This window comes from Lytechinus variegatus, chromosome 6 (assembly GCF_018143015.1).
Source record: "Lytechinus variegatus isolate NC3 chromosome 6, Lvar_3.0, whole genome shotgun sequence".
NCBI classification, from domain to species: domain Eukaryota; kingdom Metazoa; phylum Echinodermata; class Echinoidea; order Temnopleuroida; family Toxopneustidae; genus Lytechinus; species Lytechinus variegatus.
In genome coordinates, this window is record NC_054745.1 from 22,970,760 (window position 1) to 22,989,302 (window position 18,543).

At 37.5% G+C, this 18,543-nt stretch overlaps 2 protein-coding genes across 3 annotated transcripts in view; one reads left to right on the plus strand and one right to left on the minus strand.

The window, feature by feature from the left end:
- Positions 1 to 11,049, minus strand: part of LOC121417231 (uromodulin-like) — a 33,789-nt gene extending 22,740 nt beyond the window's left edge. Inside the window, exons 1-4 of one of the 2 annotated variants that reach the window (XM_041610859.1) lie at positions 10,880 to 11,049; positions 8,926 to 9,065; positions 4,971 to 5,270; positions 3,734 to 4,009 (exon numbers count right to left, since the gene is read on the minus strand). In XM_041610859.1, coding sequence (XP_041466793.1) covers positions 3,734 to 4,009; positions 4,971 to 5,270; positions 8,926 to 9,065; positions 10,880 to 11,013 — 850 coding nt within the window. In that variant the 5' untranslated portion in view covers positions 11,014 to 11,049. The remainder of the gene's footprint in view (positions 1 to 3,733; positions 4,010 to 4,970; positions 5,271 to 8,925; positions 9,066 to 10,879) is intronic. The other variant, XM_041610860.1, reaches the window with a different exon arrangement.
- A 2,385-nt stretch (positions 11,050 to 13,434) lies between these two features.
- Positions 13,435 to 18,135, plus strand: LOC121416564. Its single transcript, XM_041610058.1, has 3 exons — positions 13,435 to 13,716; positions 17,230 to 17,417; positions 17,840 to 18,135. Exons 1-3 carry the CDS (start codon positions 13,436 to 13,438, stop codon positions 18,025 to 18,027), a joined length of 657 nt encoding a protein of 218 aa, XP_041465992.1. The 5' UTR covers position 13,435; the 3' UTR covers positions 18,028 to 18,135.
- Positions 18,136 to 18,543: the final 408 nt, after the last annotated feature.

An 18,543-nucleotide genomic window follows, 5' to 3' on the forward strand; every position in this document is an offset into this window, starting at 1 on the left:
ATTTAGATTATTTCAAAACGGCAAAAAAAAACGCCAGTGTTAATTTAATACCAGCCTGGTATCTATATCGGAACACACCAGAAAAGACCTAAGACAAAATCTGTTTGGCGTTAGGCTAACACCAGACAGGCATTAAAGCAACACCAACTAGTATTGAAACAATATCGGTTTGATTTTAGCTTTCATCAATAGGAAAGGGGCTGGGGAGAAATATTATCTTTCGCTTCCGTTCAGCCGCCTAACTCGTTTTTTTGTTGTTGCTTTGTGTCTTAGTTTCTTTGTTTGTTATTTCTACATAGTAAAAACTGTGGTATTAACCAGTGTACATAGAGGACCACACCAGTTATTTTTCACCGGTGTTTAATTGGTGGTGTTAGTTTTACACCTATAGGTGTTATTAAAACACCTTTTGTTGTTACATTTACGCTATTTTGTGCTATGTTTAATCTCTAGGGTGTAATTTCAACACTACAGGGTGTGGTCCTCTATTAACACCAATTGGTGTCAGTTTTAACACCACAGTAATGCGCCAAATCCAATAGTGGTAGATTCAGGAACAGAGTAGGAATATACCATCCCAGTAACACAAGTCTGGTTATATATATCTTCATTGAATTCTTATATCCAATCACTATATTAATCTGAAAACGAACCACATTCATGCTTTCATAATACTTAAATTCCAAATTCCAGTTACACAATCACCCCTGTTTAAACGGTGGTGTTTTTCAGTTTTGGACGGGGGCCTCGCGTGCATCAAAAACATCGATTTTTTTTAAAAAGGGGAAGTTTTGAAAGACTGGTCAATGGTCGATCGCAGGGCCAAACGTGTTTAGGGTTTGTTTTTTCCCCAAACTATTTCCCCGGGGTTATACTCTGGCGACAACTTGTTTAGGGGCCAAAATGTGTTTAAGGGTAATTTTGCACACAGAGGGGGTGTTTGAAAAAAAAATTGGCCAAGCTTGTGCATACAGCACTACATTTGACTACCCCCCCCCCCCCCCCCCCGTTCTGATGGAGAATCTCTTTATATTGCTATATTTGTTTGCTTTTTCAAGCCCAACAGCACTGTCAATTCTTAAGAATGTGTAAAAGATAAAAAAAAATCAATAACAAACATTGCAAACTTAAGAAGTCCCATTTATTCCAACTAGTGGTCATATTCATCATAATTTGCAGCACTGCAGAGTAATTATTTTATTGTAGAGGTATTTAAAAAAAGGTCCATGGAATAATTCCAGTTTATTAGCTTCATAAAATCACACATCGGATCTGCAGGTAGAGTGCAGATAATGAAGAAATTATATCATAACTTCAGCTGATCAATCACCTGTTCATCAATTATTTTGACGTCAGCGCGCAGAGTGTAAATATGGACAGATCATGATGCGCACAAACATTACTGTGGAATCCCTACAAATAGTCCGTGAAATATTCATTTTGCATGTCATTTTTTCAAAAGTTTTAGCGCCTGCATCGCCACCGAATTAACTATTCAGTAAGGTTACCTTAATTACTTGACTTAGTTTATGTAAAAAAATAGGCACGCGTTTTGCGCTTGCAAAATGTATAATTGTCATACGTATCCTCTTCGTGATTTTCTTACAACGTTCTTAAAACATGTACGTTCCTCTTTTGGTCAATATAGGCCTATATGAATTTCTTGCTCGTGTTTCACACTCGCATTATTTGATTGGTGAGATATATGTATCCTCTTCATGAATCAATGCAAATAGTCCTTAACAGGTGCCACTTTTCAGAATAGTAGGCCTGTACTTAAAAATTCAACTCGCGAATCGCGCTCGCGTTCTTGTTTAGTTAGATACCTATTCTGTACATAATAAAAGTGCTAGAATATTCCGTTTTCAGGTCGAAATGTAAAAAACACTCACTTTACATTATCTGTTTGAAGAGACATTTATCCTCTTCATGGGTCACTGTTAACAGTCCTTAACTGGTCCATTTTAAATTTCAGTATATCAACATTTTCAGCTCGCGCATCGCGCGGGCACTCATTCCCGACCTTTCGTTTGAGGCGCGAACGCTTATTTACAACGGTCGTTGACTTTGGAAGGGACTTTTTGGGCCCGTCATCATGGTCGTAAAATCAGTCCTGCAATGCAAATTGTGTGACATGAGATTTTTTTTTCGTTTCGCATCTGCGACGGAAACATTCAATATGCGTTTCGTGTGCAAAATTCTGGTTGCTACTACGGTAACAGCGATTTATCCGATTGAGGGCGACTTTCCAAAGCCACATTTGACTCCTCCTAGAGCTCGAGAGGCCGCCCGGGGGGCCCACTTCCATTGATTAGTGGATACGAGTAGCGACCACCCGTAAAAGGGGACAGAGTGGGCAGGTACGTTACGTATATAGGCCTATGTAACGTTATAAGGGTGTCAAAACGATGTTTAAAATGCTGAAATAAGGGATATATATTCAATACTTGTAGGGTTTCACAAGCCAAATACTTGTTAAGAGATGCATTTTCATAATCTGGAAAAGAATTGCTTCCCTTGTTTAACATGTTTAGGGTACTTTTCGAAACCCCATGGTCGTGCCTGGTATCCACTCATCAATGGAAGTGGTCCCCCCGTAATTTGAATCTAATCCCATTTCTGGGGAATGTAAAACATAATGCCCCTCACATCGTGTGCGAGAGGCATATCGTTTGTGTATAAGGAGTAAACAAAAGAAACAAAGAAACAAAAGAAACAAAAGGAAACGAATTCAAAGGTATCGCATATGATGTGTACATATCAACGCATGCGAAATGTTCGGCTGGAGAGGTTGATCTTATCCATGAAATCAATTGCCAGTGATCCACCAATAATCCACATTAAATGTAATATCGATTCGATGGACTGTAATGATCTATATTTAAGCCTTCATTCAGTAAGTTTTTTCTCACTCAATATGTTCTCGATTTGTTTGAAAAACCACTTTCTTCTCCATGTCATAAATCTATTTTAAGTTCTGCATTTTGAATATCTCCAGCCATCAGTCGTAATATACATGCATGCATGCGGTACGGGTGTCGCGGAAAGGGATTTTGCACACGAAAAGCAGATTTGTAGGGCCTGTAACCCCCCTGTTACACAAAGCTTAGCATTGATCGTAGAGCAGTTTTCTACGTTTGATTCTATTGACTGTAATGCACAATCAATCTTAAAAATCAAAGTTTATGATTAAGCGTTAACTTTTGTGTTAGGGGACCCTAATACTAGCGTCCGTGATGATTGCGAAAGGTCCCAATTGTTTAGTAAGGTACGCATTTTGTGTGTGATAACAAAGTGTGCCGGGAATGTTCGACTTTCAAGTCAAAATTTATTAAATGCCCCTTCCCCCCGGAAAAAATAGATTTGCAATCGAATCTTTGCACCCCCATTGATCTATGTGTTTTTGGACTCTGCATGGACAGAATATACACAAGGTGTGAAGATTTTTTTTATCATAGCATAATTTTTGTATAATAATGTGTTGCAAGCTACTGAGAGAGCCTTCCAATTCATAGTATCCAGCCACCTTTAAGCTCACAAAACGACTTGTAGTGACAACACGCCGTGCACGAGAACTCTTTTCAATCGAATGTTCATTCCCGTATTGATCCTGACTACTGAATTTACTATCGTTTTTACTTGAATTAGTAATAACGTGAGGTTAATGCCGGGTTAATGTAGTTATAACAACATCAAGAACGGCAATGAATAGGATGTGGGAAGTGAAACTCACCTTGGGCTCTTCGAACCGTCACTTTAAATGAGCATCTATCGGTGTTTCCTGCAGCATCTCTGGCTTGGTAAGACACCTCAGTTACGCCAATAGGGTAGTCCCCGCCATTGCTTCCTGGTCCTTTGAAATCCATTATGGGACAACTGGAGAAGCTGTTTAAAACAGGTTCAGTCCAGTTTACTGACGATGTGTTAACGGTGTTTGTGGCGTTGTCGTCAATCACAGCTACGATGTTCTCAGGACATCCTTCTATGGCAACGGGTTCGTCATACGAAACTATTAATAAAGAGAAAGATATCCAATGCTATATTATAATACACATTAGTATGACTCGTCTGGCTGGGAGTTTTATCTACGTGAACTTTTAAGAATCATGGATCTTTACAGACCTACTCTGCATATGAAAAAACGATTCTACAAGCAACAAAACCTCGTTGAATCTGTGGTTGACTTTCCGATTATATGGTTTAAGGTCATTTTAACACGACTGCCTTGTAGCCTTTCCGATCCACCGTTCAAGATTTAGTTCATCTTTGTCTAAGAACATAAGTGATTACTCACTGTAAATTACAATTTTAATCTAAATCTAAATTAAAATTTAAATCTAAAAAAAAGAACTCGGACTTTACTATTAGGCCTATCATGAAGTACATTTGTGATGAGCCCTTATTCCTTGCAGGAATGAACACAATGCCCCGTATGTTAAAAAATATGTATACTTCTTCACAATTCTAACTTTGATCATTTTGTGAATAGGCCTACAATGTGAGCACTCACACTGCCAAAGTTTCCATGGATTACAAATGATACTCACACTGTTTAATATCAGTACTTTAACAGCGTGGACGAGATCTCTAACGGCATGACTTACTATGTGAACACACTTTGTAGCACTTAGTTATTTCCAGGTACCACCTCGCCGCCTCCTCCAGCTCTACCCCTGCATCCAGCAGCGTAATGCTCCAAACATTTTAAGGGAACTAGACATTTCGTATGGGGCATAGTTTTTAAGCAGCTAAGCGAGCGAGCGGACCGAAAGAGCAAAACAATTTACCCCTAGAATATAATCTAAATGTGATAGATTTTGACTATGATTTTGATCTTGAGATTTTTTGTTTAATTTCTGATTTTATTTATTTATCATTGTTATTATTTTTTTCGGGGGGGGGGATCCATGGCCGCAAACCCCACCCCTCCTCCATGTACGCCACCGTTGTGAACAAACTATTGATCTTACTATTTGAAATTATCCTCATTGCGACTGGGTTCTCGATGGTGTACTTGCTGCCGTTATTCAGTATCACTGTCTTGTTGAGGGAACTAATAGTAGAGAACTTGAGATCGTACTCATAAATGCGTTTTACATAGTAAGTGTTAGAGACCAATTCATAACCAATCCAGAGCAGCTTGCTCCCATGCTTGCTGATTTGTGAGTGGCCCGAATACGGTTTAGAGATGACCTTGATTGTCGTATCCCCTCTCCCGTCAGAATTGATAACGCCCAATCTATGGTTGTTCGTGTAGTAAAACAAACGGGCTGAAAAAAAATGGCAACGAATCTACAAATGAAAATTGTGCATATATATTTTACATGAAAGCTTGACAATGAAAGGTGTGCTCCTGGCTGAGAAAAATACGATTTGATCACAAATAAGAAAATAAGACAAATACTGGAAAAAATAGATCAAAATCATGAAGGGAAGGATTAAGGAACACCAACGTTATCAAGATTTTCATATCAGTGAAACGACGTGTATTAAATGAGCTAACCGATGATGTATCCATGCTTGTTCTTTTGTATTTTATTACATATGTTTGGAATGGCAACTGATTTAATACATTAGATATTCATTGCTTCAACTGACTTTATCTTTAAAGGACAAGTCCACCCTTACAAAAACTTGATTTGAATGAAAAGAGAAAAATTAACAAGCATAAAACTGAAAATTTTATCAAAATCGGATGTAAAATAAGAAAGTTATGGCATTTTAAAGTTTCGCTTATTTTCAACAAAATAGTTATATGAACGAGCCAGTTACATCCAAATGAGAGATTTGATGACATCACTCACTCACTCATTCACTATTTCTTTTGTATTTCATTATACAAAATAGGAAATATTCTTATTTTCTCGTCATTGTCATGTGAAATGAAGTTTCATTTCTCCTTGAACACGTGGAATTCCATTATTTTAACATATTGTGCTTCAGGCAATGAGGTCCTATTCATTAAATTCGTAAAAATTGAAATATTGTATAATTCAAACAATAAAAAAACAAAAGAAATAGTGAGTGAGTGACGTCATCGAATCTCTCATTTGGATGCAACTGGCTCGTTCATATAACTATTTTGTTGAAAATAAGCAAAACTTTGAAATGTCATAACTTTCTTATTTTACATCCGATTTTAATGAAATTTTCAGCATTGTGCTTGTCTGATTTTTCTGTATTGAATCAAAGCAACATTTTTCTGAGGTGGACTTGACCTTTAAGGGGTTACATCATGAAAACATGAATAATCAGGATTTCATGTGACCCGGGGGGTGGGAGGCCCACTTACATTAATGAGTGAATACCATACGCGACCAAAAAACACGTAAAAAGAATGTCTTTTCAAGATAGGGCACGTTACGTACGTAACGTGAAAAGGGTGTCAAAAACACAAAAAAAAATAATGAAAAAGGGGTATCTAGGAAAGATACGTGTTTAGAACCCTGTGATTACGCTTGGGCTTGGCACCGCCTAATGAAATGGTTTCAAACGCCAATACTTGTTCACTCGTCAATGGAAGTGGCCCCCCGGGCATGTGACAACATAAGAAAAAGGAAGTGGTGTGTGAAATCGTGACGCTTGGCACCAATTGATACCTTGGATGTTGCCTTGAAGAACCCTGTGATTACGCTTGGCACCACCTAATGAAATATTCATGACCACGTGCAGATAATGCTGTGATGTATGGATAGGAGAACAGATGTAAATTACGGTATCCTTAATTTACAATACCCTCAATTTAGAGGCATCATACGTTTGTAATCAGGGCCGTAGCCAGGTGAGGGGGGTTCCATTGATTCCGCGGAACCCCGCCACTTGCCAACAGCCAAAAAAAAAGAGCAAAGAAAAAGAGGAAAAAGTAAAAGAGGAGAAGAGGTAGGAAAGGTATAAAAAGGTGGTAAAATGTATCCCGTTTTCTAGTCAATTTAAGCAGATTATTATGCTAACGATTCGATATTGGTAGCTGTGTTCCAACGAGATACGTACTTACACATCCTGTTCATGATCTGTAGCGGGACAGCTTTTTGAGACGACCGGCGGCAGCCCACCGTCTTGCGCTGCCCACGTACAAAGAAAGATGATACAGAGACCTAACAATTTTCTAAAACGTTGAAATTTATTTATGGGGTAGATATACTGTCAGACACATCCCTTCAACTCCATCATTTACAAAAAGAGAACATACTCATTCAAGTTAAAAAAAAAACAGATCTATCGAATTTATATTACGTGATATTTTTGGGAGCTACTCGCACTATGACGTCACAAATAAAAAAAAAACTCCTTCACCCACTCCCTCAAAAGTACAACCGCCCCATCTACCCCATCACCACCGAATTCCCTGTTATCGATCTTTTATGCAGTCTGCAATCAGATCAAGAATTCAGCACAAAATAAATATTTGCTGAAAAGGGTTGAATATATAGACTTAACTTCCGAAATGGTTCCGATAAACATTTCCGAGTAGTACTGTAATACAAATACCGATCCCCAGCTGCATGGAAGTATAGAACCCTCATTGCTTCCCAAGATCATGAAGATATAGGTAATTTCCATTACATTGGTATGACCAACGTAAAAAATTCATAAGCATCCACCCCAACACACACAAAAAAGTTCTAGTCTAGAAGCAAACTTAGGGCTTTGCAGTTTTAAGGGGCAAATTTCCTAATCATGGTGATGATCTTTCAACCTTTTCTCTTTTTTTAATTTTTGTTGTGGGTGGGGGGGGGGGTGGGGTTGCATCTTTAAGGGATCCCTCCCTCCCAAAGCTATACCATTTCTCTTGTGTATTTCCTCTCCCATCTTACCACCTCAACCTTCCTGTCCAACATCCCCACCCCAATCATTAGCCCCTTTCTGCATCTGCATGCAGAAGTTTGGGCATTGGGTGCATCAGAGTTTCAGCACAAACACAATTTTAAGAATCTGAATTTTGAGACTAAACATACGGATATATTCCTTTACTATTTGACTTGTGCATTACGCTAATGTAACGGTTAGACCCCTTCAGATTTCTATTTTTTGTTTGTTGCGTATGGCGGCTACTGGCATCCACGAAAGATGTCTGGCAATATTTTTCAATGACCCCGAAAATAAGTAAGACAATTTCATGAGGTTTCTTTTTGAGCTACACAGCAAAAACTGTGGTGTTAACCGGTGTACATAGAGGACTACACCAGTTATTTTACACCGGTGTTAAATTGGTGGTGTTAGTTTTACACCTTATTACAACACCTTTTGTTGATAAATTTACACTCTTTGGTATGTTAAATCTCTAGGGTGTAATTTGTACACATCAGGGTGTGGTCCTCCATTAACACCAATTGGTGTCAGTTTTAACACCGCAGTTCTTAAAGTGTAGGCTAGCCTAATTTTAGGAGTCCTTCTCTAGGCCCTCCTGACCACACCTACCACTAACGACCAACCAGACGCACATTTCCTTACTAAGGGTCATACATAAATGCTATAAAGATGAAAATTGGTAACCTTCCCAGTTAGGCAGATGCCGCTGGCACCCGTATTGTTTGTCATGGAACATTTTGCTAAAATTCAAGTTGCGCTTGACTTTTTCTACTTGTTCCTGTTTTCAAGGAATGGGTTCCAATCCCAGCAATGGCGAGCTATCCTTCAGCAAGAAATTTACCCACTAGACCCATTTAGGGTGAATGGATACCCGATAAGATTTATGTTGACGCATTATCGCCGATATGGCGGCTCACCTCCGGTCAGGAAAATGATATATCAGGCATCAAAGAGCATTTAAGTATATGTTCATAGTAACTGCGCTGCATACCATTATTATTATTGTTGTTTTTGTTGTTATTATTATCATTATAAATACTGATTATTTTTTTTTAATATTAGTATTGTTATTATTGAAATTATCATTATTACAATCATCTTTTGGTTGTTACTTACTGGTATCATCAGCGCATCGCTCTAGGCCCAGTGCACTTGCGTCTTGACGTTTTACAGTGTTCTTGGCTCTGGAATTCACATCTAATCTAGCAATTTCGCTGTTCCCCCCTCCCGTGTCGCTGAATTGCCAAAAGAGATTCCTTAAGAAGGAAAAAGAAATAATGAAGATGGCAATTATTCATGAGAATGAACATGGGTGTATATCAGCGCAGTGGCGTAACTACGGGGGGCATGGGGGTACGTTTCCTCCCTCCCTCCCCCCCCCCCATCGGCTGACAAAAAAAAACGGGGTAAAGAAGAAAAAGAGGGAGGAAGGAAGATAAACATAGTGGGAAAGAAGAAAGTATTGTTCATTGCAATGTTATATTACTTTTAAAAGAAACTTGTTTCACTGTAAAGAAAATAGACTGAAATAAGTCAATTTTAAAGTTATATCGAATTCGTTGCCAGTAAGAAAGAATTTGTTTAAATGGAATGCTATAACAGATGGGAGATGCCCGCATTGTTACGTGGACGAAGATAATGTACATGATTTCGTTAAGTGTAAACTAAATAAGAGATTATTTTTCATATTTGACAACAGTAGCTAAGTTTGAATACAATGTCGACCTTCAAATAACAGAATTGTATTTACTTACACACAAAGAAACCGGACTAGATTCTTTTCTTACAATTGCTTTTTGGTGCATTTATAAATATATACTCATTAGAAAAAAAACAGGAAAATTTCGTCGAGAATTTAATTTGGAACATTTGTTTGAAAAGAAATATGTTTAACATGTGATGTGATTTTGAATGTTCAGTTGTGTATATAATAAATGCCCATGGTGGGTTTGAAAAAATGATGTTATATTATAATTATGTCATGTTGTATCACATCAGAATTTTTTCATAACTTTATGAAACATAATTTGCTCAGGGCTTGTGTTCATTGTTCGTGGTACTCGCATTGTCTGTTTAAAAAATTTAACAAGATATATAATCATGTTGTACTAAAACTTTCCGTTTTTAAATCAATATACACCAAATAAACTCCTCAAAAAAGTTTGGAAATCTCATTTTCATCGATAATGCCTTCTCCGTTTTAGTAAATATCAATGTGTAATTAATATCAATGAATAGATCATTTAATTTTCTTTAAGATGATACCCTACATGATATGATTATGGTTCACATGAGGTACAGTACCTTGAAATGTGGGGAAAGGTCAACATTCAAAAGCTGGAAAATGACACAATATTGTTTTTGTTTCCGTGGTAATGAGTTTCTCAGTGGTTTTGTTTTTACTTTGACCGATAATTCCTCATTGATTTTAGTAAATATCAATGTGTAATTAATAATAATTAATAATTATAAGAAACCTATCCTCTTTGGAAATTCTTACCAAAATTTGTCAAAATACTTCTTTATTATGTCAGTATATAAAAAAAATCAACGTCGTGTTTCGCGCTCGCATTGTTTGTTTGTGAACACACAACTTGTTTTTTATTCAAATAAAAACGCGCTTCTAAAGACTGTCCAATTCTCACGGTCGGAATATCAAAAATTTTGAGCTCGCGCTTCGCACTCTCATTATTTAATTGGTGATACTTAGCCCTAATTGAATCCCTTTTCACATAACTATAATAAAATTTCCAGCTAACTAGTTTGGCAAGTTTTTTTTACATCTCGGTGAATTTCACCAAATTAATACCAGACAATCCCCAAGAGGCGACCTAATTCTCCTTGGCTAAGAGTCCTTCACTTGTACTTACTCATGTATTTATGCCTATGTTATCTGATGTTATTATGTAAACTTTGTTGTGCTATGTTCATCGTCACAGGGCCCCATGGGAGACCAACATACATGTATTGTTAAATGGGATTCCCTGTTTAAAAAATAAAGAAATAAGATAATGCTAACTGAACCTTCGCGATCAGTATGACACAGTTCGAAATATGATTTTCTACTTACTCAGAGAACGGATCAAACAGGAGCGGAGTTAGTTTCGTACTAATCCCTGTAGAATAGGCAAAGACACTGACAACAGAGGAACCGTTTAAATTGGCTTCTCTAATAACAGGTAAAATATTCGAAGTCCAGTACATTTTCCCTTTCTCAAGATCAAGAGCCAAGGAAATGGGATCTGAAAAAGATAAAGCAGACGTCTTTTTCAGATAACGTAGCTTTGCATGCAATCATTCTATATTAAACGTTTACTAAAGCAGATTTGCTCAACAAAAATTAATGTACCAATGCTTATTTCGTAAAAAGACTCTCCACTATTACGTAATTGTTTTTCCGATATGTGCCTCTTGCATGTCTTGAGAGCGTTTCATTAAATATGTTATCTGAACATATCTAACATCCGACAGTTTTGTGGGTTGAGATTACCCGGGAAGCACTTTTAATTTGGTAATAATTATCAATAAATGACAACACTCCTGAAACTGTCCCCCTGAGACCAGTGGCGTACCTAGGATTCCACAGGGAGGGCAAATACGTCCGCCAAAAAAAATGACAAGCAAAAATAAAAAAATTGTCTTCAAGCTCGTCAGGGGGGGGGGGTGCAAAAAAGGTCTTTCAAGCTCGTCAGGGGACAGGATACGTCCTTTGCATGGGTTGTGGCTCGTCAGGTACCACAACAATGGAAGCCGTTTCCCAAAACCGTCATAAGTCTAAAGTCTTGACTAAATCGAAGATAGTGAGCTACAAGTGACTGTCCGCATTGCCAAGATCACGGACGAGAACCTAGCTAAATGTTTTTGACACCTCCGATCGTGTGATAATACAGTGCGTATAAAAAAAAAGTTTACACTTTGAAAAAGCCCTGGGAATTAAAAAAAATACACAAAAAATTTGGGTTATTTTTTCACATATAATCTTGGGTTTGGCTCTCATCTATCCAATGAAAGTAAAACTTTTGTCAGAATGTTACACTTGAGTGAGCACCGTCCATTTTTGTAAAGCTCGCAGAAATCTGTCAGCGCAGAAATGCTCGTTTTCACGATGTGTCAAAGGGAAAGGGCGAAATCAAACTTACCCTGCGAAACATTTCTCATATATTTCCCTTGCACTTTTAGTCAATTGAAATAAAACGGATACATTCAAGCATTTTGTAACAATTTTGCCACCCAAACTGACATTTTAACACTTAGTAAGCAGAACCTTTACCCTTTTTGTGCCAGCTGCATGGATCTGAGGACATACCTGAATCTGAACAAAAGTTTATATTAGACGTCTCGAACATTTTTTCACTAAGTTTTATCATTTAAAGTGGGTTACATTTCATTTTTCATGTAATACTTGTTTATCCACACTTTTCCGAAGCTTGAGAATCATTAACAAGATGAAAATCAAGCCTACGCCATTTCATGTAAAATCACAGCTCAGTGTAAAGCAAATATCGTCACGATGGCCTCAGTGTGTGGGGTAGTGGGACGCGGCGCAATGCACTCTTCGAAGTGTTTTGGACAGGGAAACAAGTTAAAAAAGGTAAAAATGTGTCTTCAAATCAATTTACTAGCTAAATTAAACGTGTTCTTCATGATTTAGGTCTACTTTTATTCGCATAACTATTTCAAAGTTCTGGGCAAATCATTTTTCACTAGCTTTTCAAAAGTAAGTGGTGCTCGCTCAATCGGAAATATTTTTTGACAGTTATATCGTCATTTGCTTTAAAGGATCTGTAACAGTGTTAAAATGTGATAAAATCTTCAGGATATTACAAATATATAGTTTTACAGGATTTTTTCGAAGTGTCATTTTTTGTTATGCGCACTGTATAGCGAAAGTAAACTTGATAATATAACGAAACATGTTCCATAAAACTGAAGATGATAAAAATAGGCATGTTCTATGAAAAAAGGATAACTGCGAGGTATTTTTTAATGACATTTTATGTTTGACTCTTAAACATAGCCAGTCAGATGGCATCTTAAAGGCTAGGGTTAATTAACCGGGTAATAAGCGATTTCGTAATTAGACCATGGGGTGTCGGCAAGTCACCTGACTTGACTGGGTCACGGGATCATTTTCTACGAAAAATTCTCGATTTCGAACTCGCTGCGTGTATTATGTATGCGTGCATGCTTTGTATTCAATTTACGTGTTTGTTTACATCTAGTTTTTAGAGTGCAAACTTTCGAAACTTCAATCGTATGATCGCCCATTCTGTTGTCCAATTCACTGCTTTTTGATTCGTATTCATAATGGAAGAAGACCATACAGTGGTGTCTATAGATGACATCAAATTGTGGACAGTTCCTGCCCTCAAAGATTTTCTTCACAAAAGGAAGTTGAAAGTCATCAGGCGAAAGGAGGAGTTAATAGCGCTTGTGTTTGCTGCGAAGATGATGCCGGAGCTGTCGCCGCCAGCCACCTCAGCCGGTTTAGCAGAGCAGCAGAAGAAGGAACATTACGGAGACCTGTTGAAGATCCCAACAGGCAGTTTGCCGGACCCTGATGGACTTGTAAAAAGATGGGAGTCTGAGGCAACAGCCTGGAGCCATCACTAAGTGGCCGCCGACAATGGCGTTTGAGATAGGTTCCTATCTTCAAAATATTGATGACATCCCTCTTCGAAAGAGACTGATTTCTGATAATAAAGAGCAAAAGGCCTACAGCTATTTTGCATCCGGCTGGATGAAGGAAGTAGAATTCCATCAGATCACCCCAGACAGCAAGTTGTGCTTTCTTCGCACGAAGTGCAGACCATCTCAACGTAAACATGACATGCCTTGGAGTTTGTGGGCTGCTGTTGAGAAACAGAGTGGAGTCGTGCATAGTGCTTTTTGCCAGTGTTTTGCTGGGTGAGTTAGCGTCTGTTATTTTTGCATACATTCGTAATTCCGAAGCTTCGTAATTCCGAAGGTTCGGTTATTCCGAAGGTTCGTATTTCCGAAGGTTCGTAATTCCGAAGGTTCGTAATTCCGAAGGTTCGTAATTCCGAAGGTTCGTTAATCCGAAAACGAAATGAGGTTCGTTAATCCGAAAACGAAATAAGGTTCGTTAATCCGAAAATTAAATAAGGTTCGTATTTCCGAAAATGAAAATAATTCATTTGGTAACAAAAACGATGTTGTCATTACAAGATTAAACGATATTATGCAATGATAGTAATAACGATCGATGATACATGCGTGTGTTGGGGCAAAAGCATGTATTTCATTAAGAATATAGGCGCCCTGATCAAGCATAGGCTAATTTCGATTTTATCTGAGCAATTGCTGCCTAAGCAAATGGTTTAATTAAAGATGCAGGGGATCAAGTGTGTTGGAAGCGTGCGAGCAACCTCTAGATAATAGGATTTGTATTGGAGGGGATGTCATTTTTAATAACAGCTTCTGCTGGTAATAAAAATAAAAATAATACGAGAAATGATCCTTGTGAGATGTTGAAAGCGCGAATCGCAAGCTCAAACTAGTAGACATTTCATGTATATGCGAAGTGAGCATTCGGAGCATTTTTTTGTAATCGTGAGAAAGATGTGTATCTTTCTAAAAGAATTAATGCGAGGGCGAACTGTAATTTGTTTATATACTGACCTGGGGCCCGTTGCATGAAACTTTTTACCTGAGAAAACTCAGGTTGTTTTTACAGGAGTTGTGCTGTTTTTACAGGAGCTGTGCTAAAGTCAATGGCGGAAATCAGACTAACCTTAGTTTTCAGTTTTTACCAGAGTTTTCTCAGGTAAAAGGTTTTATGCAACAGGCTTCAGAAAGTAATCTTTTAAGGACTACATTTAGTGACTCATGAATAGAATATATATCTCACAAACTAAATAATGAGAGCGCGAACCGCAGGCTTAAAATTTGTGATATTCAAACCTGAAAACTTGACATACTTCTTACTTCTTTTTTGTAACCAGGAATAGAATGAGTTCCTCAATAAACAATAATTGATGCGAGCGAGAAACGTGAGCCAAATTTTTCCAATTTTCCAACCTCAAAACTGGACATTCTAAGCGTTCTTGTAAAAAAAATAATAATAGCTGGGAGAATAGTTTTCAGAACTGAAGTGGCTTCCCTGGGCAAATAATATCTATATCAATATTATCATTCTGGGCCCACATGAAATTTCCAAAAGTTTGAGCACGTGATTCGCTCGCAACATCTCACAAGGATGCCCTTTTAACAGTAATTGACCAAAAAGGTGAATTTTACATCTTCAGATTTGACTTTTTCCCCCAAACCGCTTGCTCTCTAGTCTACGCTCGCAGAAATGAAACGTAAATATATAACTTTAGTGATCACTGAAAAAAATTGTACTCAATTTAGTTACTACAAGACAACCTCTTCACACAGATGATAATCTAATGGTGAAAATATCCGTTTGCACCAAATTGCCCCTATTGGCCCCTTTTTTTGCTTTGCCTCCCCCCCCAAAAAAAAACGTTCCGCCGCCATTGGTTAAAACACGCATCGTCTTCATGGCTAACTGCAAAAAGTTCTTAAAATGTCCCCTTAGATCAGGTCAGAGCTTATATATTTAAAAATTCTGTTCGCGCTTCTTGCTAGCAGTTATTATCTAAATTTAGTTACATAGGCATCTCGCTTTGAAGATCACAAACACATTGCCCATCATATTAAAAAAATATATAGCTTGCGCTCGCATTATTTAAAAAGGGTTTATCATGTTATTACATATTTACTTTATTTTATAAGGATAAAGCAAATTATTGACTGTTAGGACTACTCTTTCTAAGAAACAAACAAAAATCAACTTTAAACTGCCGATCAAGGAAAATATGGCTAAAAAATTGCCCCCCCCCCTCTATTTGACGAAAGTTGGATCCGCCGGGAGGGAGGTAGGGAGCATCAAAAATGAAATAAAAAACAGGGGAATTAATGTTTTCCAAAATGGGAAAGTTCCTTTTTCAAAAATAAATATGCCGTTTTTCATGTTTTTTTTTCGAAATAAAACTATTTTTAAAGTATACAAGTTAAGTTAAGTTTTCAGGCTGGAATATTTAAAATTTTCAGCTTGCGCTTCGCACTCTCATTCGATTGGTGAAATATGCATCCTAAAGAGGTCACTAAATGGTTTCTTTAACAGGTTCCTTTTCTGGTCAGTATGTTTAAGCTTGCGTTTTGCGCTCGAGTTAATTCTTTAGTTAGATGCACATCTTTTTAATGACAGCAGAAATCTGCTCGGATTTTTAAAAACTAATTTTCATTTTTTATTGAAATAACCTAAAGTTTTAGCTTGTGATTCACGCTCGCAACACCTCGCAATAATTCCATTTTAAGAATAATTGACCACAAAAAGCGTTATACAACTTCACCTTTGAATTTGTTTTACTAAGCCGCTCGCTCATTATACTCTCTCCCGAAAAATAAAGCCTAAATATACATTTTGCCATAATAAGAAGTCACTTCAAAAAAAGTTTTTCTCTACTTAATCACTATCAAACACACAATGACTTCAAGCAGATGAAAATATCACCAAAGTGTCCATTTTGACGTATGAGTTTCATTTTTTGGCTTTACCCCCAACGAAAATTCGTTCGGCCGCCCTTGCCTTCCCATCCTCATAATAATTGAACGGCAACAGTGTCCCCCTCCCCCCTCCCCTCTGCTTTCCCGGTTTTCATTTTTCGGATTAACGAACCTTATTTTGTTTTCGGATTAACGAACCTTATTTTGTTTTCGGATTAACGAACCCTTATTTCGTTTTCGGATTAACGAACCTTCGGAAAAACGAACCTTATTTCGTTTTCGGATTAACGAACCTTCGGAAAAACGAACCTTATTTCGTTTTCGGATCAACGAACCTTTTTTCGTTTTCGGATTAACGAACCTTCGGAACAACGAACCTTATTTCGTTTTCGGATTAACGAACCTTCGGAACAACGAACCTTATTTCGTTTTCGGATTATCGAACCTTCGGAATAACGAATCGTCGGAATAACTCCACAAATGTTCGGATTAACGAACCTTTTTTCGTTTTCGGATTAACGAACATCGAGGTATAGTCAATTTACGTGTTTCGGAATTACGAACCTTCGGAATTACGAAGTGTAACCGTTATTTTAACCATAGTAATCGCTAATTTGCTCCTTGAAGTGCGCTGCCCGGACCAAATTTTTTGTTGGAGCAGGGCATGTTGAGGAGGGGGGGGGGGGTTTAGCGAACCACATTTTTGTTAAGCTTTAAAAAACTATAGAAATTGTATGTGAATTACAACCCATTAATCACATGTACGTACTGTCATTACACTGCAGGTACCAGATTTGACGCAAAGCCAATAGAGAGGGGTTTTTTTTAAGTTGGGCAATAACATTTCATGAATTAATTTGGCTTTTAATGTATTATTGATTACAGGTACAGCTCAACATGCAACCACGTAGCTGCTTTGCTCTTCAAGATTGACTTTGCGTGGCGTCATGGGCTCACTAATCCAGCCTGCACTTCAAGGGAGTGTGAATGGTCAGCATTTGCAGGCAAGAATGCGGTAGACTGTGCACGGTTTCAAGACCTGACCTGGAGCAAGCATCAGTTTTCGAGACAAGGTATTTTCATGACCAATGCTAATTTTTTTTTTTTTTGGATAACCCAAAATAAATAAAATCGAGACACATGGTGTATTGTGTCTGCATGTACAATCATTTTCATATGTATTTTTAAACAGTTTTAAATTTATGGTATATTAGACAGACAATGATTATTTGTTGGATTTTCATATCTATTCAATACATGTCAAATTATGGTATCATTATAGTAATATTTGTTTTATCACAATGGTGTGTGTATAAAAAAAATAACATCAATCTTTGAAATACAGAGTATTTATAAATTCAAATTTGTATTATGTTAAACAATAATTTGCCAATGAAGAAAAACATAGGTTTGTGAGATATCCAGAGAACCATTTGATGAGTACCTAAAAATTCATTCTTATCTCTAAAAAATTTTTTTTCTTTTTCTTTTCCAGCTTCATCTCCCAGAGCTGAAGGAAGCAACACCACCACACGTCGCCTCTTTGCGCCATTGAGCAGCAGATCGATGACAGGGAAGTCCACTCTGAAGTCCTTGACGGAAGAATTCAGCTCAACCTTCCCAAAAGCCAGCTGCTTCCAGTTCGTCAACGTTACCGACGACAAGCAGCATAAAAGTTCCTGAGGTCGCAGCTGAAGAGGAGGTTTCTTCGCTAAACCTACCTCTACCACTCCCAGTGTACGCTTCACATTTCTCCTCAGGGGAAGATTTCCTCAAGGAACTGCCTGTCTACACAACAGACAAGGCAAGAAACAAGGAAAATGTCTACTGCAGAATGAACATAAAGCTTAATTGGCAATGAATTAGAAAAAAAAACTTATGAAGGGTTAAAAACAATAATATAACCAGAGGAAATGACTTGAAAAGATATTGACTTTTCGGTGTCGATATCTTACAAACAAAAACTGCAAGGTTCTCAGCTTACACAAATGAACATATATAAATAAAACTACATTATTCTATGAAATAAACAAATAAGTATGCACTTAACAAGATTTTTAATTTACCTTTTTTCATTCATAAGTCTTGTGAATTTCCCAAGTCCAGTGCTAAGTTACATGTACATGCATAGCAAATGTGTAAGGGCATAAGATTTTTTTACTACGATAACACAAGCCATTTGGGTCATTCCATCGTGTT

Excerpts from the sequence above, each read along its gene's own strand:
- LOC121416564 (XM_041610058.1), top strand. The coding sequence starts at position 13,436 with ATGGCGTTTGAGATAGGTTCCTATCTTCAAAATATTGATGACATCCCT. Across the intron at positions 13,717-17,229 it reads TTTTGCCAGTGTTTTGCTGG|GTACAGCTCAACATGCAACC; the intron begins GTGAGTTAGCGT and ends TATTGATTACAG. Across the intron at positions 17,418-17,839 it reads GCATCAGTTTTCGAGACAAG|CTTCATCTCCCAGAGCTGAA; the intron begins GTATTTTCATGA and ends TTTCTTTTCCAG.